General features: G+C 34.9%; 4 protein-coding genes across 4 annotated transcripts; 3 read left to right on the top strand and 1 right to left on the bottom strand.

The window, feature by feature from the left end:
* On the top strand, positions 1-962 carry MOP10 (Pollen Ole e 1 allergen and extensin family protein). The gene has a single exon (XM_020370128.3). The coding sequence runs from the start codon at positions 151-153 to the stop codon at positions 673-675; it is 525 nt and encodes a 174-aa protein (XP_020225717.1). The 5' UTR covers positions 1-150; the 3' UTR covers positions 676-962.
* A 117-nt stretch (positions 963-1079) lies between these two features.
* LOC109807582 (Mad3/BUB1 homology region 1) lies at positions 1080-3863 on the bottom strand. The gene is made up of 5 exons (XM_020370127.3): positions 3696-3863; positions 3481-3625; positions 3178-3335; positions 2380-2464; positions 1080-2271 (listed from the first exon to the last, which is right to left on the bottom strand). Exons 1-5 carry the CDS (start codon positions 3785-3787, stop codon positions 1174-1176), a joined length of 1578 nt encoding a protein of 525 aa, XP_020225716.1. The 5' UTR covers positions 3788-3863; the 3' UTR covers positions 1080-1173.
* A 1015-nt stretch (positions 3864-4878) lies between these two features.
* Positions 4879-9415, top strand: LOC109808678 (uncharacterized). Its single transcript, XM_020371775.3, has 4 exons — positions 4879-5458; positions 6666-7151; positions 8214-8726; positions 8975-9415. Exons 1-4 carry the CDS (start codon positions 4958-4960, stop codon positions 9056-9058), a joined length of 1584 nt encoding a protein of 527 aa, XP_020227364.1. The 5' UTR covers positions 4879-4957; the 3' UTR covers positions 9059-9415.
* Positions 9416-12790: 3375 nt separating this feature from the next.
* On the top strand, positions 12791-20995 carry UGP3 (UDP-glucose pyrophosphorylase 3). The gene is made up of 17 exons (XM_020370825.3): positions 12791-13635; positions 14407-14587; positions 14685-14834; positions 14964-15125; positions 15211-15383; positions 15468-15534; positions 15950-16116; positions 16741-16899; positions 17581-17672; positions 17767-17861; positions 18225-18302; positions 18513-18608; positions 19311-19385; positions 19471-19562; positions 19716-19878; positions 20392-20452; positions 20585-20995. The coding sequence occupies exons 1-17, from the start codon at positions 12983-12985 to the stop codon at positions 20695-20697; spliced, it is 2577 nt and encodes an 858-aa protein (XP_020226414.1). The 5' UTR covers positions 12791-12982; the 3' UTR covers positions 20698-20995.
* The last annotated feature ends 2814 nt before the right edge of the window (positions 20996-23809 follow it).

Raw genomic sequence — 23809 nt, 5'->3', positions numbered from 1 at the left:
TGATCTGCTTATCATCAATTAGATACTACTAGTCCAGGACTGCCAATGACCTATCAGCTATATATATATATATCAATCTACAGAATGTCTCAATTGGTAAGCCTTGGTCTCTGAACTCTTCCTAGTCCCTTCAGTTCACTCCTCAAGGAAATGGCTAGCAGGCATTTCAGCATTCTTTCTCTCTTGCTTTTCATGGTGGCTTTCCCTTACACAGAAGCCACTGCAGATGTTCCAAAACAAACAGAAAAGAAAATAGAGGTGGTGGTGGAAGCTACTGTTTACTGTCAGAGCTGTGATCACTTTGGAACGTGGTCTTTGATTGGAGCCAAGCCCATTCCTTCAGCCAAAGTAAGTGTTACCTGCAAAAGCCACAATGGTCATGTCAGCTACTATAAGGTCTTTGAGACAGACAAAAATGGTTACCTTTATGCACCACTAGAAGGGTTCAAGATGCAGCATTATATTCTTGATCATCCCCTCCACTCTTGCTACGTGAAGCCTGTTTGGTCTCCTCTTGAAAGTTGCAGCCTTCTGTCCAATGTCAATTATGGTCTTAATGGAGCTCCACTTCGTTATGAGAACAAAAAATTGCATGGAAGCAAGTACGAGGCTGTCATATATGCTTCTGGACCCTTGGCTTTCCGTCCCTCTGATTGCTCACAGACTCACTACTGATGTCTCAAACAATTACCCTTGATCATGCATTGAGATTCACTGGATCATGATTTTATTGTTGCCTATTATTTGTGTCTACATAGTATTCAATCTGAAGATGTTCCTTTCTTTTCTTTTTAATTTTTATTTTTTTGGTTTATACCCTTCTGGTATTTTTCTGTATTAAACTAAATTGCAATGTTACTGTGGGTTCTTTAATATTTTTATTCCTTCAAAAAATTGGAGTATTTTCACAATCTGAGTATCAAGTTCCATAATCATAGAAAGTAGCTTATTTGGATACAAGCTAAAAGTGTTTTTAGAAGCTTCTCTACCAGAAAAGCTCTTTATTTTTGATAGAAAAACTCTCAAAAATTATTTTAAACTTGTATTTGAATAGGCTGGCTTTAAGTTAGAAAAGTTGGTAGAAAAAGGACAACTGAAACCTTTTATTCGAATACCTCACACAATCAAATTCTGCTTACAAATCAGAAATCAGAATAGGCACTCAGCAATCACCTAAAAATTCAGAGGCATGTTAAACATCTTGTTTATATCGTCCATGGCTTCCTTTGTGAGGAGAGTTGGCTCAAACAAATCAGACTCCTTTGACTTTCCTGGCAATTTTGGTGCTGGTGGTGGTGGAAGTTTTTGTTCCGGGAGGTCATCATCAGCAAGGATTGAAAACCCACCAAAGTCATTTCCCCTATTGCTTTGGGGTGCTTTCTCCTTCTTGGTGGATCTTCTTTTCCTAACAAAATCTATTGGCTTCCCGAACATGTTATTTATGTCATCCATAGCTTCCTTCAAGTTGATGGTGGGGTCTACTAATCCATGGTGGCAAACATTTTCCACCTCTGGTTCATCCAAAATGGTGGAACCAACAAATCTGCGAACAACTGTATCCTCTCTGAACTTTGAATTACGAGAGCTTTCAGCATCCATTTTACTAGACTTTTCAGAAGGAATATCCTTGGGGCGAAGAAAAACAAAGCCATTTGGTTGTGAAGCTGATGAAGTACAACCTTCAGACAAATTCACATTCACATCATTCGTATTCAAATGTTCTTCGTCATCAATATATATCTGGAACGGTTCTTGGTGAGGTTGGCTAGCTTCAGTCCTGTTCTGAAGTGACAAGGAACCTGATGGTTTGATTCCATGATCCAAGTTTTCATCAACAAAAACCTCAAACTCGTTCTTTGTACAATGAACTTCTTTTGAATGGTTTTTAAGTGATTTCCTGCCTAATGGAACAGTCTCTAATGGCTCCCGGAACATGCTGTTTATGGCATTCATGGCTTCCTTCATATTTATTGTAGGATCCACTAATCCATGATGGCATGCATCTTCTGCTTCAGACTTTCCTACCATGGCAGTGTCAACAAACTTAACTACAACTGTATCATCACCACGAAATCTTTTGCACTCATCCTTCTTAGTCCTTACGTTTTGATCATCAGCTTCACTTTTAGTTGCATAATTCTCAATTTGGGGTCCCTTTTGCACACCCTCAACACAGCATGCTCCATTGCTTTTGCTTCCCTCAGTCTTTTTGTCAAGAGAAGGGAAGGTATTTGAAGACAGAGGCTTCCTGGCAACTTTTCCTTCCTGATGCTGCAGGAGATTCTTCTAATTTAGCTAACTGAACATCACTAGCAGTAACAACGAGATGCCTAGAAGGCTAAAACAACACAACCACATAAAGGAAAAGCAAGTCACTACCTGGATTCTCTTATTATTTCTTCGCTCCTTGCGTTGAAGAAACTGTTCATATGATTTCTGCAAGTCGTCAAGAGGCTCTGCAAGGCTGTTCAGAAAAGGCAAGGTAAAAATGATTTTGAAATTTTATGGAAAGAGATACATCCCATTCTCATACCAATTAAAGTACTAAGTAGTTATTTGCTGTGCTAATCTGCTAAATTGAAATTATGAGAAATAAAAATCCATTGAAAATATACATCCACCAAGTTTCAAGCATAATCTAAGGGCAAGTTCATGTGAGTTTTCTATCCCAATTTAATCGGAGCATCAAACACTGCAACAATAAATTAAACGGGACACCTGATCCAGTTAAAGGTGAGAGTGTTTAAGCTAAATAGTTAAAAATACTCAGTGATACATCTTAAGCCTATCTGGAGAAGTGCTAGTAAGACTTCATCTATCACACTATTAAGACTTCTTCTATCACACTATTATTAAAAATTAAAAATTATCAAAAATCACATATTTATAGAATCTTACTTCTTATTCAATAAGCTTTCACTCATTATTTTATAGTTTGCAACAAATTTTAATCCATGGTAAAGAGTGTGTTGCTAACACTCATCTATGTGTAAAGGAAAAAATAAAAAAACAGAGAAGGGATGTTTGTGATGACACTAGGCAAGGCAACTATCAAGGAACCGTGTTAATTATTGTTTGTACGAAGTTCGGTGCTAAGTTCCATCACTAATCATGTACTCAACAACTTACAACACCACAATAAAAACAAGACGCTGATGATCACAGCAGAGAACTTACTTCTTCACTCCGAGATGGTACATTTTCTCTGCCTCATCATACTTCTTGCTCTTCTCGTAGTAAAGAGCATATGCTTGGTAGAATTGACAACGCTTTGTGCCAATGCAATTCACCTCCATCGTTCTCAAAAGCACTCTCGGATCCTCCACAAAATCCATCTACCAATCAGAGGAATAGTAATTTAAAAAATTTAAGAACTCGCTAAATCCAATAGCAATAATATAAAAATAAAAACTTTGGGGTTGATTTCCCGAACCCAGTTCTGGAAATGAGTGAAAAAGAGGGAAATGGTGTTTGGGTTACCAGGTGGAGCCAAACGCGAAGATAGCGCATGTCGTTTCTGTAACGTCGATCGAGCTCGAAGGTGTGGGCGATTTTCTGCAAGAACGGGGGGAGTTTTTCCTTTAGGGTTTTGGGAGGAAGAGTGTCCTTCATCTTTCGGATGGCGCTGCAAGGTTGGGAATGAGTGAGTGAATAGAAAAGTGAAGTGGAGAAAGAGAGTGGGAATTGAAGGGTACCGAAGCCAGGGAAGAAGAGGGTCTTTGCCGGTGTAGGAGTGGATTTCTGAGATCAAGGAAGATAAGAGTTCATCCACATCCTCCTTCGCCATTTCGGAATTCAATCTGCGGCGGCGCTACCGGTGGTCCCCGTGGTGGTCCTGATTTGAATTTTGAGTCTGGGCGCCTACGAGATTGCTCGTTATATCCAGGAGATTGAGTTTTTTGTTTGCTTGTGTGGAGGTAATGGGCTGGCCCAATTTTCCTGCATAACGGTTGGCCCAAAACGTTGTGAATACTATAGCCTCACTTCTTCATTAGTTGATTGTGCATGAAATGAAACTGTTTAAAATAATTAGTTAGAGAGAAAACTCGACCATAATCTATCCGACACTAGTTTTATTATTGGCTGAAATATTTATCAGAAGAAATTACAATTTTTGGTTAATTTCAGTCTCATTTAATGAATTTATTGATTAAAAGAGAATTCTTCACTCTCTCTTGATTTAGTAATAGATGTATGAATATGTCTTAATTTAGCAGCAAGATTAAATAAAATTTGTAATTTATTTTGATAAATTTTAATTTGTCTTGCCCATAATTTTTGCAGTTTTAGTTTTTTTTTTCTTGTGTTCATTTTTGTTGTTGTTGATGTTTTACTCATTGTAAGTAATATTAATTTACTTTTTTTCACTATTTAACAATTGTTTTATTATTTCTACACTATAATTACTCTTTTTAAATGAGAATACTTTAAACTAACATATTAGTATTAAAAAAATTGAAATTTTAAAAATTTAAATATAAAAAATTATTATATGGAGAAAGTAACATGTAATAAAGAGAATATTAAAAAAAGAACATTAAATATTTTGTAAATTCGAGTGCAATTTTTTTTTTGAAAGCGGTGTAAATTTTTAATAACTAATTGTTGCATTAATTTTTCCTCGTACAATTATATTATTTTTTTCTCGCTTTGCAATACTTATCTAATAAATTTTATCAAATTACTATTTTCTTTTTCAATAATTATTTGATTAAAATAGATTTATAATTTTCTTAAAGAATGTGATTATAAACTACTCGATGATAATTTTTTAACTTATTAAAAAATGATTTAAATCGAGAAACATTTTTCTATCATAATTTTCAACTTCAGAAATACAGAAGACACTGGTTTTTTGAATTAAAATAAATAAATAAACAAAAAAGAAGCAAAAACCTAGTGCGTTGCTTTTACCCACTCACACTCTTCCTTCGTCTCCAACCTTCGAATCCGATCAATGGAAAACTCAGATGAAAAAAACGAAAAACTTCCCTTCTCTCCAAACCCTAACAATGCCGAAGAAGAAGACGAGATCGACGAAGACGAAGACGAAGAGGAAGACGACGACGACGACGTATCGCAGGACCCTGGCGAGCAATCCCCATTGTCGCGGTTGCGCGAGGAGCGTTCGAAGCTGCAAACCCTGTCGCGGCGCTTGGCGTCGGAGCTGGTTCCTATCCGAGTCCACGACGTGCTGATTCGCGGCAACACGAAGACCAAGGATTGGGTGATTGAGGCGGAGCTCAAGCCCCTCGAGGACGCCGCCACCGTGCAGGACCTAATTCGCGCCTCCGAAATCGCCGTCGCCAGGCTCCGGAGCCTCGGGATTTTCGATTCCACCGAGCTCCGGCTCGAGGCCGGACCGCCGGAGCTGCCTCACACCACCAATGTCGTCGTCGAAGTCGTCGAGACCGCCGACAAAATCTCCGGCGATTTCGGCGTTTACACCAAACCCGCGGTACAATCTCGCTCTCTATTTTTGTCGTATGTGATGAATTCATAGCGATAGATGTTTGTGTTATTTGAGGCGTTATAAGGAATTTGAAATGTTGCAGGGATTTTAATTAATGATGGTTTATATGAGAATGCTTTTGTAGCTTTCCATTTGAGATGCTAGTACAGTAGTGCAAACGCCACAGCAAATATATAATCATTGAAAAAATAAAGGAAGGAGGCTTCTATTTTGGATAGTTTAATTAGGAGTCAGGACAATGATCACAATTTTTAGGTGAGTGTAACATGTCTACATTTCGAGAGAACGGCACTGTTGCTGGTTATCATAAACTAAGGGCATCCTTGGACTGGGTTTGGCTTGCTCTAAAAGTGTCACTTCCTGATTTCCATCCGTTTCTTCCATAAGCTTTGGTTTGGTTAAATTGTTTAGAAATCACGTACTCTTTCTGTCCTTGGGAGGTTTGATTTCCATCCTGCTTTTTGCCCCCTTATAATGTGAAAGCTTTTATACAATTACGACAAAGCAAACTACTATGAGCCTGTTTGGAAATAGGCTTAGAAGAGCTTTTGATAGTTCCTCACTAAAAATAAAGATTTTTTTTTCCGGTAATGAAACTTTCAAAAGCTCTTGTAAACTTGTTCTAGACATATATACCATTGGCTCACTTCTTGGCTATTGGTATTATGCTTAGGGATGAGCAGCAGTTCTTTTGGATGTTGCTCTTTTTTTTCCCTGTTATTAGTTATTTGGTTAGAGATAAGTATTTGAAAGGGTGGCAATTAAGAACAAACTCCAAATTCTTGGAGCTCCAATGTAACTTTTCTTTCCACGAGTGAAGTCTATTGTGGCTTAGGTCCTTCTTTAGAATGATTATCTCAATTTCTAATGGGTTCCTTCTGCTACTTGTATTATTGATAAGAAAATCAAGATTCAAGTTACAATGTATGTGCCATTTATATAATGTTAATTTGTTGAGATCTTTAAAACATTATCAGGTTGGGACAAAGATATGGTTTGTTTGTTGCCTATTGATAAAATATAAAGGTCTGATAATTTTCAGCTATAATATTTTCCTTGTGATGGAATATAACATTTTTGTTTCAGCCTTGTTTTATTGAAAGCTTTATGTTGATCTGCTGAGCATTTATAGTTTTTAATCTGCTAATTTTTTTTTCCCCTCCATTTTGGAATTGTTGCAATGCTCTTCTAGACTAATTCTTGGACTGCTGAAGGTGCTCTCAAGTACAAAAACTTATTAGGTTATGGTGATCTATGGGATGCCTCTTTGGCCTATGGTGCCAACCAAGCAACAGAGGTGAGTGTTGGGCTGTATGCCCCTCGACTGAAAGGATTGTTAACCCCTCTTGTAGCACGACTATCAATGCTTTCCCAAGATTGGCAAGAGTTTTCTTCATACAAAGAGCAGTTGTTAGGCTTGTCTCTTGGCTTAATCTCGGCAAGGCACCATGACTTAGTCTACACTCTTGGATGGCGTACCTTGACTGATCCATCCCGAATGTCATCCAGGTCTATAAGGAGGCAGCTTGGGCATGGTTTACTATCATCTTTGAAGTATACATTTAAAATTGACAGGAGAAACTCACCAATTAGGCCTACAAAAGGATATGCTTTTCTTTCTGCCACTCACTTAGGTGGCCTTACACCAGATCATCGGAGCTTGCGATTTCTGCGTCAGGTGCATTTAGATGATTTTCTTGTGCTTTAATTAATCTGCTGAAATGCAATTGTAATCTTTCTGTTTAGTGATAGCAGTGTAGTACTTGTTGAAATGATTAGAGTGCTATAGTTTCCAAATTGATGCAGACAAGAAATTTTAAATGAATTTATTGGCATAACTATATATTTGTAATTGATTAATTACCCTGATTACTGTAATTAGGGGGATTTGATAGTGTACAGATTTTATTCCCAATCTTATTTCCCTGTAAGGCTGTAACTTCTATTCTGTATTGCAGTCTATATATTTGTACTAATCTATGTATTTTTTGGAACAACAGAAAATGATTTCTGATTCTTTACCCTTTCTACCATCCAACTCAATTAGATTTAAATTCAGGATTTGGAAACCAGGATTAAAACATCCCATTCTTTTGGGCATGTCAGAGTCCATCTCCTTGGACATTTGAAAATTTCAGAATCTGGTATCTGTAATAATATTCTTCTTTTCCTATACATGTTGACATCATTTAGTTTTAATATTGTTTGTTCTAGAAAGAGTATGAGGTGCTTGGTTGACCTGGGTGTGACCTTTCCACCTTATGAAAGAATGTCCTTGCTTTGCCCGAGTAGGATGCTCTTAAGTTGAACAACCTATTTTGGTTATTCCCATTTCCCAGTATTTGCAAAATCTTGGCACTGGTGCATGATTGGTTGCGTATGGTCTTATGCTTCTCTAATAGGGGCCATATCTTGTGTAATTCAGAAATCATATTTGCAAACTTTATTGTTTATAATGTTATGCAATTTTTTCACCACCTGCCTGGAAAATGCTTTGGATTATGGTAAATAATATATATTGGGGGGGTGGAAAATTATCTATGTATTCTTTAAAAAATGTTGGAAATGGGGCAATCCTGTCTCCAAGGCATCTTCAGTAACACATGTATAACAAGTCGTGTTCATAACCCTCATATCATATGTATAAATATATTTTTTATTTTCTTTGCTTTTTTTTTTGTGTGTATATATATACACCTTTTTTTTTTTTCGACTAACTTGTTTGACACTTTTAATGAAGGAATTTGATGTGCGCTGTGCCATCCCCTTTGGGTTTTATAATACAGCACTTAACCTTGGGATTTCTGCTGGTGCTGTTTTTCCATGGGGGCATGGTTTCATGAACAAGCCATCCCCGCTTCCTGAAAGGTTTTATTTGGGCGGTGATTTCTCTCCGGTTTGCGCCCTAGGAGGGCCAATAACATTGTGGGGATTTAAAACTAGGGGATTAGGTCCTACCGAACCACGAAGACGAAGCAGAGATGGAATTATTGATGACGATGATGATTCCTCTAGATGGGACTCCATTGGAGGAGATCTTGCTGTTACTGCTTTTGCAGACCTGTCTTTTGATTTTCCAGTTAGGTGGTTGAGAGATCATGGAATCCATGGTCATGTTTTTGCTGGTGCTGGGAATACTGCTAAATTAACTCAGAATGAATATAAACGCTTTTCACCTCGGAGGTTCTTAGAATCCTTTCGAACATCAGTGGGATGTGGATTTGTTGTTCCTACTAGACTTTTTCGCCTAGAGGTTAGTTTATGTTCAATTTCTTTATATTAATTGGGGGTCAAACTAACCATATTTTTTTGGGAGAGGATGGGGTGCAGTGGCAAGACTTTGGGATAGTTAGTAGTTAGTCTTATTTGATGGAATGAAATGTTAATTTTTCTTTTTATTTTCCTTAAAATTTGGTTCTGAACTTAAATTGTTATTTATCAAGAGTCAAGACTTTATAAGTTTGTATGATTTCTACATTGACTCACTTCTCATTGTTTCAGGGTAACTTCTACTACATACTCAGGAAGGATGAACACGATCGTGGGAAAACTGGATTTAGGTTCAGCTTCTCAGCTCCTTCTTAGAGGCTGAGTTCACAACCGAGATTCTTTTTTATTTTATTCTTGAGCATTTAACATTTTCGCTGTCTGTCAATGGACGGCTAGTACTTTCCCTTTTCTTGTCGTTTGAAATCCAGACTGAAAATTGAGAAAGGGCACTGTTTCAGCGTTGAGGATTTATAGGGTCAGTTTTTGGAGTAGACATTACCCCTTGAGGGTCATCACATATAAGCTGATGCGCATGGCGATGATGTACGGAATTCCAAATTATTCACTCGTGTATTGCTACTTTAGAAGGCCTCGATTGGCACCGAGAATTCTCATACTTTCTTTGTTCAACTTCAATAAATCGCTAACAATGGTTGAGATCATTCTTGTGGATATTTATGCCTATTGTCTTCCAAATGGTAAAACAGCAAATTGGCTTTGTGCTGGTGGACTTGTATATTTGATGAGTGGTTCCTGAAGGCTTACCCGGGTTAAATTTTGATTTTTTGTCAATTTTTTTTATAACAATATTATCTGAGCCACGATTCAAAGGCATCATCATCACGATTCATGTAACTTGCGTCGAAGTCATGCCAAATCCGAGCTGGCCTTATGAGGCAAGAAAGGACTGTATTAAAAACAATAATTTGTAAAAGGCTAAGTAACAATTAAAAATATTATGGAGTAATATATAAATTTTTCAGGGGTACCTTACTCTTTAATATTTTAAAGAGTATTGTACTAAAAAAAAACTATTAAAGAGTAAAGTATTGATTTGGTCCTGATTTTGTGAGGTGGTATTATAGTAATTCTTAACGTATAAAAAATGACAAATTAATTCTTAGTATTTATTTTCGTTAAATATTTTTGTCTGTATTGGGACTCAAACATTAACATTGTCAATTAACATGAGTTGGACGAGTGACGTAGCCTGTCACTTGAATGCATGGTGTTGGGAAGATGAAAAATTTATATCCGTTCTTTCTTGGCATTGAAGCATTTGTCTTCTTTGTTCTTCCTCATTTGTGCGTGTGGGTTGTTGGAGCTTGTTTGGGGCAATAACAATTATTGTCATCGAAGCAAAGGTATGAATATTGAACATATTGTTCACTTCATTTTTCTCATGCTAACTTTTAAGTAGCTTATTGAACTCATTGTTCTTTTCTGTTCTTCCTTACTTGTGCGATGTTAGTAACTTTGTCTAATAATTGGTGATTGTATAAAAAAGTAGAAATAATTTATTTTGACGAAGCAGCTTAAATGTGGGTGTTATGTTATAACCCTTGTTAGGTAACTAGTGTCATGTTTTTGCACAATTATTATATTGTTATCGAGTTTGAGTTATCTTTTTTACTTGTTAGTTGATGCCAATTAGGTCCCTATTGGTGTCACAACTTTGTCCTTGTTATATATTAAAATATTTTGGTGATGTGCAGATGGTGTATAATATCATACTTATTTTGCAACATGGAGGCAAGTTTATTAGAAAAGAAGATGATAGGGTGGAATATGTTGGTGGTGAAAATGATGTGTGGGAGGATTTTGATTTAGAGAAGTTGAACTTATTTATCCTAAATGATCTAGTCAAGTATTATGGACAATATAACAATGTTGGCAATGTTTATTGGTTGGTAGAAAAAGGAAAGGGTTTCAAAATTGCTTTGCGTATGTTTACTTGTGACCTTGATGAGTTGGACATGGTAATCACTTCACAACACAATGGACATGAGGTAGAATTGTGTTATGATCCCTCAATTAATAAGATTGTGATCTTGGGTGGGCCTAATGCAATAATTAAAGAAGATAAAGAGGATTATGATAATTTAATTGTGTTGGACAATATTCTAAAACCAAAAGATGACAGTTGTGACGAGGAGGATTTTTCAAGTAATGAAGAATTTGTAGGGAGCGGAGATGATGAACTATTAGGTGATCTTCCTGCAAATATTAAGTATCCAAAAGAAGATGGTGAATTCTCTTCTGATGAAGATGGAGATAAGTATCCAAAAAAATCTAGACAGAGGAAAGTGTATGTAAGTATGATTAGGAGGAAAAATATTCCTAAAGCTGGTGGTGAGGAGCCAAATCCATTAGTTGATGATGTGGAGAACAACATGCATAGGGTTGGTGATGAGGGGCTAGCTCCACTGGTTGATGATGGGAGGAACAATGTGCCTAAGGTTGGTGGTGAGAAGGCAACTCCATTAGTTGATGATAAGAGGAACAATATGACTCAAGTTAGTGTTCAGCAACAAGTTCCATTAGAAGATGATGGTAGGACCAATTTGCCCCAAGTTGGTGTCCAAGAGCAAGTTTTAGTGGATCATGTTGTGGGGCATGGTATTAGCCATAGTGAGAATTATTTCTCATCTTCAAATGAAGTGAATGATGAAATTGGTGAGAAAGAATATTCAATGGATGAAAAGCTTGTAAGGAAAGGTGATGATGAACTATCAAGTGATCCTCCTTCAAATCCTACTACTATGGAAGTGGAGTGCAATACAAGAGATGATAAATCCCTTTTTGGTAAAGATGGAGATATGTATCCAAAAAAGTTTGGACAGAGGAAAGTGTGTACAAGTATGATCGTGAGTAAAAATATGCTTAGGGAAGTTGGTGGTGAAGAGCTAACTCTACTAATTGATAATGGGAGAAAAAATATGTCTCAGTTGTGAGGAGTCAACTCCATTAGTTGATGATGGGAGGAACAAGATTACCAAACATGAAAACCAAGATTACCAAACACCTCTCCTGCATATAATATTATAGAAAAATCTCTAATATATTTTATTGAAATTTCCAAATTAACAGGAATTTTTGAACATAGATACAGGATTTTGTTAATTAAAACTCACTCTATTTTATACATGGTTCCAAATGGAAAACAATCAATCTCACCACGTTTTTTTTCCCTTGTAAAGTGATTACTAATGTTGCGTTTTATTTAATTATTTGTTTTTTTTTAAAGGGTTAACTGAAATTTATCCTGCCTTGATTCATTTTTTTTATCAGTGCCTTGTTTCATTTGTGTCTTAATAAAAACATCGTTTTACTCATTGAAAAAAAAGAAGAAAAAAGCCCTTCATTTTTGCCCCTCTTTTTTCTTTCAAACTAGTAACTAACATTCTCTTTTCTTACTGAACTAATTCTGTTCTAAATATGGCTGTAAACCGAACAGTAAATATATCTTCCAATAAAATTTTAAATTGTGATTCACTAGTTGCGTAAAACTAACTCATTTTACCAATTTCAACTCCTACATATATTAAAAACCCTTAACAAATTTTGAAAGGTGTGTAAAGAAAATATGATAATATTACTGGTTTAATCGTCATGTCCTGTAAACATAAATTTACATAATTAATTAATTAAAAATTATATTTGGTAGATTTTTAAGATAATTATTATTAAAAATGATAAACATGATAATTATGATTGAATGATTGTGTAAAACTATTTTAAAAAATTCATAATATTATTATATGTTAAACAAGTTTATTATTTATTTTATTTAATTAATTTTTCTAATATAATTTTTAATAAATACTAACAGGTCATTTATAAAGTGAAATCGAATAAGATTTAGAGTTGAAGGTAAATGAAAAAAACAAGATAATGCACTAAAGTTGACCTGAGGAGAAAATGGTTAAACCTGAAAGCTTAGCTGAGTGGTTAAAAGAAGATTTTATAATAAATGGTTACTGATAATAAAAAAATAAAAAAAATAAAAATTTGTGGACAGTGTGAGGAGAAAATGAGATACTGTGAGCCAATCCCGAAAGAAGAAGAGGATAAAGGCAGAGAAGAGAAAGAGACAATGGACGGTTAAGCATGGCATTAATTTTCCCTCCTCTTTCTCGTGTTGGTATATGCTTCTAGCATCTTCTCTCCATCCTTCAAACTTCAAAAACCCTTTCATTTTTTCTATATTCATTACTGCATATTCCATCCAACACAACAATGCTTCACTCCACTTCGCTTCTTCCTCATAATAACCGCTTCGTCTTCTCCTTCCGCTTAAAACCTTCTTATTCTTATTCCAACCCTCTCTCTTTCTCCAACTTCCTCTCTCTTCAATCGTCTTCGCAATCCTCATGTTGCCGCGTCGCTCGAATCTCCACCGATACCTTGGAGGTCTCGCCGCCGCCGCCGCCGCCCTTCCACTTCCGCCGCGAAATCGCCAGGCTCGCCGCGCTCCGCGACAGGCTCGCCGCGTGCGCTTCTCTCGACCAGAGACTCCGAGTGATTGACGCCGATTCCAGAGTGAGGCGCTTCTTCGGCTCGCGCCGCGGCCTCGCTAGGGTTCTGGCGTCGCTCCGGATGAGCTCCGACCAGCTGTTCCTGCTCAAGTGCTTGGTCGCCGCGCGGCAGGAGCACGTGCTGCGTTTGGACGAAACAGAATCGCTGGAAGCTTCCGCCGCCGCGGATAGTGCCGTGAAGAGCGCGCTCTACGCTCTGGCGGAGATGATTGAGAATTTGGATTCGTATAACGGCAATGCTGGTGCGGGTTTGGGGATGGCTTTGGAGGATCACGAGATTCGGGAGTTGAATAAGTTATTAGAGACGTTGGCAGAAATTGAGCGCTTCTATGACTGTATTGGAGGAATTATTGGGTTAGTTCTTTACTTTTCAACACAATGAAATAAAATTAACTTAAGTTGCTTTTGCTTTTTTATTTTTTTATAGTATATATTAATAAGCTCACTGAAAGCGATTATATTAACATTGAGAGTAAAAATGCTTTAATTCATTTCCTTTCTTATATATTTATAAATTCCGAATCAAAAGAACTTGTGCACCTCGCCCTCATTATATGTTTTCGCTTTTTCGCTTTTGCTTAGTATAAACTAGGTTTAATAGGAGCGGATGTTGTTTTGGAATAAGTCAATGAATGGTTTCATATCGTGGCCGCAAATGCAGTTGCGGTTGGCGCCACTGCAATAGCAATACTGTTGCAATTGCTTATTGCGGCGGGAATTTATTTCATGTTTGCACCAAACATATTCCATCATGATTCATTTTAAACATTTTACATCTCTTGTTCTCTCTCACAAATTCCACCTATCCCTTGTTATTAGCCCATTATCATTTTACTGTATATTTAACTATGCAAAATTCCTTATAAATCCACAAAATAAAAAAAATAATAATAAAGTGGAAAATTAAAAAAACTAAATGTGTGAGAGGACTATGAACTATGAAGCTTATTGCAACCATTTCACCTGCTGTGTTGTACATTGCATAGTGGATTTTCATGTAAGTGCAATTGCGGTGTGATGCGGATGCAGTTGCGGACACTGCCACAACTGAAAATTTGCGGCCACATCTGGTGATGTGGTCTGCAATTTGGAGCACAAATGTATGCTAACATTAATACACTGCAGATATCAGATAACAGTACTGGAACTTCTTGTTGAAGAATCGTTTGAGAGGCAGAATATAAACTGGTCCCACCACAGGCATGATTTGAATGAAAGCCAAATATTGGGAATTAATGCACCTAATGGGCTTAACCTCTCTGAAGACACAGAATATGCATCTCAAGCAGCTCTATGGGGTATAGAGGTTAGTCTAATTACACTACCTGGTTTGTAACTTGCATATAGATTGAGATTCTTCATAGCTACCTAGGTCCTGGAATAATAAGATCTTGTCCTTCTAGGGTTTGCCAGACCTAGGTGAAATTTATCCTCTGGGAGGTTCTGCCGACAGGCTTGGTTTGGTTGATCCTAAGACAGGTGAATGCCTACCTGCTGCAATGCTACCATATTGTGGAAGGACTTTGTTGGAAGGCCTTATACGAGATCTTCAGGTATTAAATCTCCAACTATGAAACAGAGAGTCATACTACTTGTGCTCATTTCTTGATCATAAAAACAAGACAAGATTAATTATTTATAATGGCACTGAAATATCTAATTCTGTCATTTTATGTTTGAAGGCTAGAGAATTCTTGTACTTCAAGCTATATGGGAAGCAGTGCATCACCCCTGTTGCAATTATGACAAGTTCTGCAAAGAACAACCACAAACATGTCACTTCTCTGTGTGAAAGACTTTCGTGGTTTGGAAGAGGTCGATCAACTTTTCAACTTTTTGAGCAGGTTTTATATAGATCTATACCATGGCTTCTTAGAAGGGCTGATCTTATTTTTACAATCTCTAAATATCTGATTTGTAAATTGGCAGCCTCTTGTTCCAGTTGTTGGTGCAGAAGAAGGTCAGTGGCTAGTCACTAAACCATTCAGTCCCTTGAGCAAGCCTGGTGGCCATGGTGTCATATGGAAACTAGCTCATGACAAAGGCATCTTCAAATGGTTTTATTGTCAAGGAAGAAAAGGTGCAACTGTGCGCCAAGTCAGGTTGATGTCTCTAGTGTTTGCTTTTCTTAGTTTTCTAGTAGAGAAACTTGTTTTTACAGGTGACTGATACTGGTGACCTTGCAGTAATGTTGTCGCTGCTACAGATTTAACCCTCCTGGCCTTGGCAGGGATAGGTTTACGTCAAGGAAAGGTAGGTGTAGGTTGTTTTAATCGATAATGTCATACTTTCCTATCACTATATGTATATTGACGAAGATAAGAACATGGTATGACAAATGGGTAAATAATGGCTTATAATTCTTAATTGTAATTTCTTACCATCTGTCTTGTAAAATTTCTGATGTAAGATTTGGGTAAATCAACAAATGGCAAATAATTGGGACTTTGACGAGTAATATACCCTGTAAAAAAATTACATACCACAGTCAATCTGTTTATCATTTAAATGCTTTGTTTGAATACCACAATATCCAATTTAATAGTTTATCTTGCCTGATAACTTTAAGAAAAAAAACTATTTTCTGTAATATTTGTTGAACTAAACAGTCTGAAATCATAAGTTGAATAAGATCAATTGCACTTTCTTAACTGTGCATGTTTAACAGAAACTAGGTTTTGCATCTTGTAAGCGGATCTTGGGTGCCACAGAAGGAATTAATGTGCTGATGGAGAAGAAAGGTCTTCACGGGAACTGGGAATATGGTGTGTCTTGTATTGAATACACCGAGTTTGACAAGTTTGGAATTACTGCTGGACCTCTTGCTCCAAAAAGGTACATGATTTTCCTGTTATTGATTTATTTCAATATTTCAGCTATCTCATAAAATGTGATTTGACTTTTCATAATCTAAACGGACTTAATTTGTTCAAATTTTTTTTCTTCCAAATTCTGTGGTATATATTGTGTTGCTTTAAATTATTTACAATTCTTAAGCTATGGTGTCCTTATAGTGAGACACTATTTTTAATGAATAAACTTTGATGATTAAAAACACAATATCCCCAAACTTGTGTCAATATTGACTATTGAGAATGACATGCATCTTATAAACCTGCATCCAAAGGAGAACCATACATTTCATTTTAAAATGAATGCATTTGATATCATTGATTTCTTTTCTTCCAGGGATTATCTTAATGGTTAGATTGTCATTTGTAGTTGAGATAATTAACATTTGGATTAAAAAAACCCAACCCTACCTCCCAAGAAAGTTGAATGCCTAGTTTGAGGCTTGGAGCCTTATTGTGTGTTCTTCTAATCTTGTAGCAACCAGAGACTTGTTTTTGTTTGCCCAGTTGACTGTCACTTGATTTGATGATGTTGATTTGACACTCTCTTAGGCTTTCTAAGTTGGAGTGCATAACCCAAATATCAACTTTATTTTGTGCAATCAAGCTTGCAGGCAGAGTTCCCAGCCAATACAAACATCTTATATGTTGATTTAGCTTCTGCGGAGCTAGTTGGATCAAGTAAGAGCGAGAATAGTTTACCTGGAATGGTGCTAAATACTAGAAAGTCAATAGTCTACACAGATCAGTTTGGAAGATGTCATAGGTATGTATTTGTCCTTGAACTTGTCAATTAAATTTTATTACTTCCCTTTTTATATAGATTAAATTAAGAGTGAGCCTTAGCACAATGGTGAGGTCGCTGCCTTGTGACCTAAATAAAGGTCACAGGTTCAAATCTTGGGGGAAATTTATGTGTTTGAAGGGGTAAAACTGTATATTTACTTTCCCCAAGCCCTATTTAGTTGGAGCCTCGTGCATTGGGTTGCCATTTTTTTTTTTGATTAAATTTGTATTATCTGTAACATATATATTTTCTCAAAAATAACCTTTTTCAAAGTTTCAAAATAGATATATATGTTTAGTCACAGCTGTAGCTACTGAACCATTTCATAATCTATATTCTTTACCTGACACCAATTTATATTCATGTATCTAGAAACAGAATTTTGATTTTGGATTAATGACAACAAGCTGAAATTGATGGGTTATTTTCTGGCTTAAAAATAAAATTTATTCGAACTTTCTGCAGTGATTATGTTTTCTTATTTATTACTTGTTGGTGTTGGTAAGGGTAGATATTAAGTTTCTTCAAATTTTCTATACAGGTCTTAACTTCTAAGTTAATTTTTCTTGTGGTGAGATGTTATAACTATGTCTATATTGCTGATTATTTCGTTGCATGTAAAACTTACTCATCCCCCTTGTTTTCATTGTGATTCACTAGTGTATCTGGCGGCAGGCTTGAGTGCACAATGCAAAATATAGCTGACAATTATTCCAATTCATATTCATCCAGATGTTATAATGATGTAGAAGGTATACCATACTTGTATTGGTTTGATATAACAAACCATATGCTCCCTTTCCAATTTAGTTGAGCTTAACAAAATGCTTATATAATTGTGAGCAGATAAGCTAGATACTTTTATTGTGTATAATGAAAGAAGAAGGGTTACCTCCTCAGCTAAGAAAAAAAGAAGACATGGCGACAAGTCTTTACATCAGGTTTGATTTACATCAGCTAAACACAGTATGTGATATTTTATTGTGTTGATTTAATTTCTAGCTCCATACAGTCCTTGTATTCTTATTTCTTGTTCTTTTCGCTTCTTATTATGAGGTTTGATCTTAATATTTACTTAGATACTAGGATAGTGTTCACTTCACTTAGCAGTTGGTATCATCTGAGTATCTTACAAATGTGTTTTTAGAACAAGTGAGAGTTGAAGAACCAAACTAGACGTTATTTGAAGTTTTAGGATTATTTTTAAGTTCTTGAACATTTTCCAACACAATCTACAATTTATGTCTTGGAGTTGTAATGATGGTTGCTCCTAAATATATAATATGTTTTGAATTTATATGCAGACACCTGATGGCGCTCTGTTGGATATCTTACGAAATGCTCATGATCTTCTTTCTCAATGTGATATAAGGCTTCCTAAGGTATAATATATGGATACTGATGTGTGTTTTATGGTATCGGTTCATTTTCATTTGGTTGGGTTGGGTACCATTTCATATTATGCTAGTATGCTACTGTAAAACATTTTTTTATTGCAAGTTCAGTTGGTAATACATGTAAATTTGTAAAGGGTGTATAACTATATTTCTAGGAACTTACAATTATTTTTTGTTACGTTCTCTCTCCTGCAGATTAAAGCTAATGAGAACTATATTGATTCGGGACCACCATTTCTCATCCTTCTGCATCCTGCTCTTGGTCCTCTTTGGGAAGTCACAAAGCAAAAAGTAACTCTGGCATTATGTTATTTTTCAATAGTCATTCATTAATAATTTTGTCATTTTTGCATTGTATTGCTTGTATAAATTTTAAATTATGGAAGTTTAATTGAATTCTATCAGTAAATGGTTGTGTTCTAAAGCTGTTGGTTCCAAGTGTTACCTTAAATGGGTGAAATAAGGTCTATTTAATAAGTTAGCATTTTAACACATTTTCTTGTTAGTGAAATTGTGTTAGATATGATTAATTAAATAGGGTGTGTTTTGTCTGTGTCCAGTCACCACTCCACCCATAATTTTCTAACACATGACAAGACATGGTTATTACCTTTTTATGTAAAATTTTCTTCATATTGTTTGGTTGTAGTCCTCTCTTTAATTCAATTTGTTTGGAATATGACAGTTCTACAGCTTTACAAGGGTGATTTGTGTTGAGAGAAATGCTAGCAACACTTTCTCTGATACTCACTTTCTAACACTTTCTACTATTGTTTGAAATATATTATAAAATCATAAATTTTTGTGAATTTCACCACTAAATCAAAAGAGATGCCTATTGAACGAGACACAAGACCAATTAAAATTTATGATTTCTAATAAATTCCAACCAATAATAAACTGAGCATTGTTAGCATTCCTCGTGTTAATGTGTTGATCATCATTTATAGAAACATAGGTTTCAATTATTTTGTCGTTTTTTCTTGTGCTCAGTTTAATGGTGGTTCCATATCAGAGGGCTCTGAGTTACAAATAGAGGTTGCAGAGTTTTTTTGGAGGAATGTTCAGGTACTCAAATAGATTTTGTAAACTTATATGGAATGGAGTTGCTAAGATCATGGGCTGACATTTGTGGTTTGTCCCTTCATTCCAGCTCGATGGAAGCCTGGTCATAGTTGCTGATAATGTTATGGGCTCAATGAAGATTAATGAGAGTGGTGAATCCATACTACATTACGGGCAAAGGTACTGTGCTATATGTATTTATAACTTCACAAGACTATTGTAATCCTGTATCAACCCGATCTTACCTACAAAATCCAATGCCTCAGGCATAAAATTATTTTAGATTGCAAGGATCAAACATTTTCATACACATTTATTTTCTCATCATGCTAGGTGTGGAAGATGTAAATTGCAAAATGTTAAGGTATTGAACAAGGGAATTGATTGGAAATATGGTGGGAACATATACTGGAAACACGATGTACAGCGATCCGAGGTGCTGCAGATCATACTGCATGGAAATGCTGAATTTGAGGCTACTGATGTTGTCTTACAGGTTAATGTTTAAATTTGGATTTTATTCTCTTTAAAAAATTAGTTGCAAGTTTGAGCCAAAGATTTCTCATACTATATAAGAAAAGTTGTCATTAAAATCAAACCAATTGGATAGTTGATGGGAAATTAGGGAAGTGAGTGTGAATGGTAAGATGGCGACACAGGCCTGGTATTGCTTGACACAGTAGGGTTTATAGCTGTCAAGGATACCCAAACCACATTGTTCTAAACAACATGATAGTCAGGGAGTGGGGCACTTTCTTTTCTAGACACTAAAAGGTTTCCTTGAGTTTAAAACTTATTAGGTAGCATTTTTTAGCCATCAAACTAACCCCATAGTCATTTGTAAATGAATCTTGAGAAGTACCATTGTCATATCAAAGGCATTTGCTCTCTTATATAGCCTAAACAATAAATAAGTTAAAATTACTCTTTTTGTTAATTCTGGTGGATATTTGATACGTATAAATTCACAACTAACAAGTTTATTTTTGCTGTTATTTAATTGATATAGGGGAATCATGTCTTTGAAGTTCCAGATGGCTTCAAAATGAAAATCATGCCAGGAAGCCCAGGTTTCTTCAACTTTAGAAATTCATTTTCTTGGTTTTGTTGCTTTAGATGCCTGTTGTAGTCCTTAGTCAAATTGTATTTGTGCTTTCTAGTCATAGAATGCTGCTGATATAAGTTCATGAATTGCGGTTCAGGTTTAGCAATCCAGTTAGATCCGATTGAACAAGATATGATGGAGAGTGGAAGCTGGCACTGGAATTACAAGATAGAAGGTTCTCACATTCAGCTAGAATTAGTAGAATCATAAGACCACTAACCCCTTTAGATATCCGCTGCGTGAATCATGGTTCACAGCTGGTATTGGAGTTCACGCAAATAATTTCGATTACCAAATGACAGGTTGAACAGAAGTTAAGCCTTTGTCATTTTTGGTTGTTTTAGACTTCTTTGTAATATGTTGGTAGGCTTGTAAAATCCATCTGTCTTTTCTATTTTCCCATTCTTTTGTAATCTTTATTATTGGGATGATCTCTTCATTTAATGTAATATAACCAACATTGTCAAAATTGAGGAATTCATGCAATGAATGTGGATCCATTTTATCATACCCAATCTATTTTTCTGCTTTCTGCATATAATATTTTTAGCTAATTTCATGGCCTTGAATTGCGTTATTGTAGGCATTCGTAGTAAATGGCGTTGTTTGTTGATTCATTTGTACCTCAACTGTACGAGCAAAAAAGAAAAAAAGTTAATATGGTAGTATTTACCAAAAGCTAATCAACAGTATATTTCACTATTTCTAAAGAAAAGTAGCTAATGATGTTAATATTTGACCGTAATAACTAATAACTTTTTGTCTGTCCCACTTTTACCCGCTAATTCCCTATTTCATCATAGTCCTCTTAAATATTTGCACTATTTATTTAGTTTTTAATAAATATCTAATTTTTCAACAAAGATAAGAGTTAAAAATTAACTAAAATTTAAAGCTAGAAACGTCTAAACCTAAAAAGGAGTTGTCTTCAAAATAAAATTGTATATTTTTTTGTCATTTTATATAGTAAATAGTTTAATAGCTAACTTTTTTCCAAGTACTTTTAATTCAACATGTTAAAAACTTCTAGCTAACGAATAGTTTTTCAAAATCCAACTTTTTAGTATTTGACTTGATTATTAATTTTATTTTCGAACACAACCTCAAATAAAATTTGAAAATTATTAGAAATTAGCGAGATAAATCAATTTATCAAAAACAAATATTTACGTGAAACGAGCTTATAAATTAGTCATTTTTTTATAAATTATATCGGATGACTTATTAATTGGATATTTAGATGTAATTTTATTTTTTTATTATTGGTTTTTCAATAAAAATAAATAAATAATATTTGAAAATCATGCTTTATCAATTATCATAATTTTAGTATATTAATAAATTATTACTTTTTGATACCCGAAGAAAGTTATCTCAATTATACAAAACTACAAATGAAAAAGAAAAAAAATTGAAAATTTTAATAAAAAAGAAAACATGAAAATGTTGAAATTAGTCTGAGCTATAGCTCTGCTATCCATTACCATGCCAATTTGAATGAACTATCCTATTAAGTTTGACGATACATAAGTTATCAAATGAATTTACCAAATTAAAATGAATTCGAAAATAACATGAAATGTCAAGATTGTGCATACCCTAAAATTTCTGGATTTTTTTAAAAAATTTATATGTACCAATTATTTGCTGTGTGGCATGCCACATGGTTGTGTCCATTGCTCATGAAAACACTCCTGTCAGTCTTGGAGGATTCGTTATCGTCCAACTACTTGTATCCCCTTTCCTTTCTCTTGTATTAAAATTTGATTTGTTTTGAAAAAGAAATGTATATCAATGCTTAGGAATTAGGAAAAAAACAATTAATTCTTCATTATTGTGAACTGTGTTTAGTTGTCAAAAAATAAGATAAGAGTTCCACCAAACAAGATACATCTGTATATTGCAGGCAAAACCAACTCATGATAAATTATTTGCAGCAATTGAATGCCTGTGGTACACTTGCTTCCTTTAGAACCCTGTACATATCTTTACTGCATATGCTGTATACATACTCATTGTGGTTCGTTTCTTACAAAAGCCTCAGCGTACAGAATAAGGATACCGTTTCCTGTAAGTAAACAAGGTCAACTTGTTGAATAGTACTGTATATCATTTCCATAACAATATAGGTTGCCACCTTCCTTGCTCAAATTATAAGCGAGGGATCAAAATTATGTAAACTAACAAATTTATTTAGAAGATGTTCTCATAAGATATGTAAGAGTGACAAAAAATGGCTTCTTAAATCTATATCACAAATATTCATGCTAATGTTTAAATGTCACAAAAATAGTGTTTAGTGAGAAATTATTACTTAGATTTGGATTACGTGATTTCAATTAATCTTTACATAACATATAATTAAGTATTATTAATTCTTTTCTATAAATTAAAAATTTTGATGATATGTCACGGTCAAGATCATAAATACATGGTGGTCACAAGCTATATAATAATTTATTGTGTTTAGTCGGTGCAAACTTGTTGTTTATATCATTAAATAATTTAAAACAACTAATAAGTTCAGGTAACTTAAAATAAAAAAATAAAAAAAAAAGTATATTTTAACATAAATGATATAATTTGATAAAAGTCCAAAAAGAGTGGTATCACCATTTAGATTTTAGATATCATCTCACTTGAATTTACTTTTACAATGATCATGGACATTTAGTAGATTGCAATAGCAATTTCATGTTGACAATTAAAATTCTACACTTTTGAAAAGGGAGAAGACAAGGCACATCATAATTTTTACCCAAACAAGAATGATAATTAAACACCACACTGGAGTCACAACACGCAATGCACAAGAACCAGAATAAAATATCAAAGATGGGTAATAATAGATTTTCAATCTCATATCATAATCATCGACTTGTTGGCTTGTTCATCACATATTCAAAGCTGCCTTAAAATGAAGGAACATAAATATCTAAATAAGAATCTATCTCTACGCACTCGGCTGGAATATGAATATGTCGTAATTCGAAAAATATGAATGATCTGGGGAAATTCTGCAGCTGACATATATTGTTTCGACACCACTGTCCCTTGCCCATACACGAGATACTGGAACAATTTATGTGTCTTAATATCAATGACCCTTACATGGTGAGACTTTATTCGTTATGACACAATACCCTTAATATACAGTAAGCATCACCATATAGCTATTTCTTTTAATTAATCACAAGATTAAAAATGTTTTAAAATAGTTATTTTTATATTTAGAGGACCAAAATAAACTTACTCGCTCTAAATTTGAAATATTAAAAATATTTTTATTTTTTTAATTTCATATGTAATTGTTTTTTTTTAT

Source organism: Cajanus cajan, chromosome 3 (genome assembly GCF_000230855.2).
Source record: "Cajanus cajan strain Asha chromosome 3, NIPB_CcT2T_4, whole genome shotgun sequence".
Classification (NCBI taxonomy): domain Eukaryota; kingdom Viridiplantae; phylum Streptophyta; class Magnoliopsida; order Fabales; family Fabaceae; genus Cajanus; species Cajanus cajan.
The sequence above is the reverse complement of the archived record's forward strand: the minus strand, read 5'-3'. Positions and strand labels throughout refer to the sequence as shown.

What these genes read in the sequence shown, in the direction of transcription:
- MOP10 (XM_020370128.3), top strand. Translation starts at nt 151, where the DNA reads ATGGCTAGCAGGCATTTCAGCATTCTTTCTCTCTTGCTTTTCATGGTG.
- LOC109807582 (XM_020370127.3), bottom strand. Translation starts at nt 3,787, where the DNA reads ATGGCGAAGGAGGATGTGGATGAACTCTTATCTTCCTTGATCTCAGAA. An exon ending in TTCGCGTTTGGCTCCACCTG is followed by an intron (nt 3,336 to 3,480) that starts GTAACCCAAACA and finishes TCTGATTGGTAG; the next exon opens with ATGGATTTTGTGGAGGATCC. An exon ending in GAAATAATAAGAGAATCCAG is followed by an intron (nt 2,272 to 2,379) that starts GTAGTGACTTGC and finishes AATCTCCTGCAG; the next exon opens with CATCAGGAAGGAAAAGTTGC.
- LOC109808678 (XM_020371775.3), top strand. Translation starts at nt 4,958, where the DNA reads ATGGAAAACTCAGATGAAAAAAACGAAAAACTTCCCTTCTCTCCAAAC. An exon ending in GCTTGCGATTTCTGCGTCAG is followed by an intron (nt 7,152 to 8,213) that starts GTGCATTTAGAT and finishes CTTTTAATGAAG; the next exon opens with GAATTTGATGTGCGCTGTGC. An exon ending in CTAGACTTTTTCGCCTAGAG is followed by an intron (nt 8,727 to 8,974) that starts GTTAGTTTATGT and finishes TCATTGTTTCAG; the next exon opens with GGTAACTTCTACTACATACT.
- UGP3 (XM_020370825.3), top strand. Translation starts at nt 12,983, where the DNA reads ATGCTTCACTCCACTTCGCTTCTTCCTCATAATAACCGCTTCGTCTTC. An exon ending in GGACCTCTTGCTCCAAAAAG is followed by an intron (nt 16,117 to 16,740) that starts GTACATGATTTT and finishes TGTGCAATCAAG; the next exon opens with CTTGCAGGCAGAGTTCCCAG. An exon ending in CAGTTTGGAAGATGTCATAG is followed by an intron (nt 16,900 to 17,580) that starts GTATGTATTTGT and finishes GTGATTCACTAG; the next exon opens with TGTATCTGGCGGCAGGCTTG.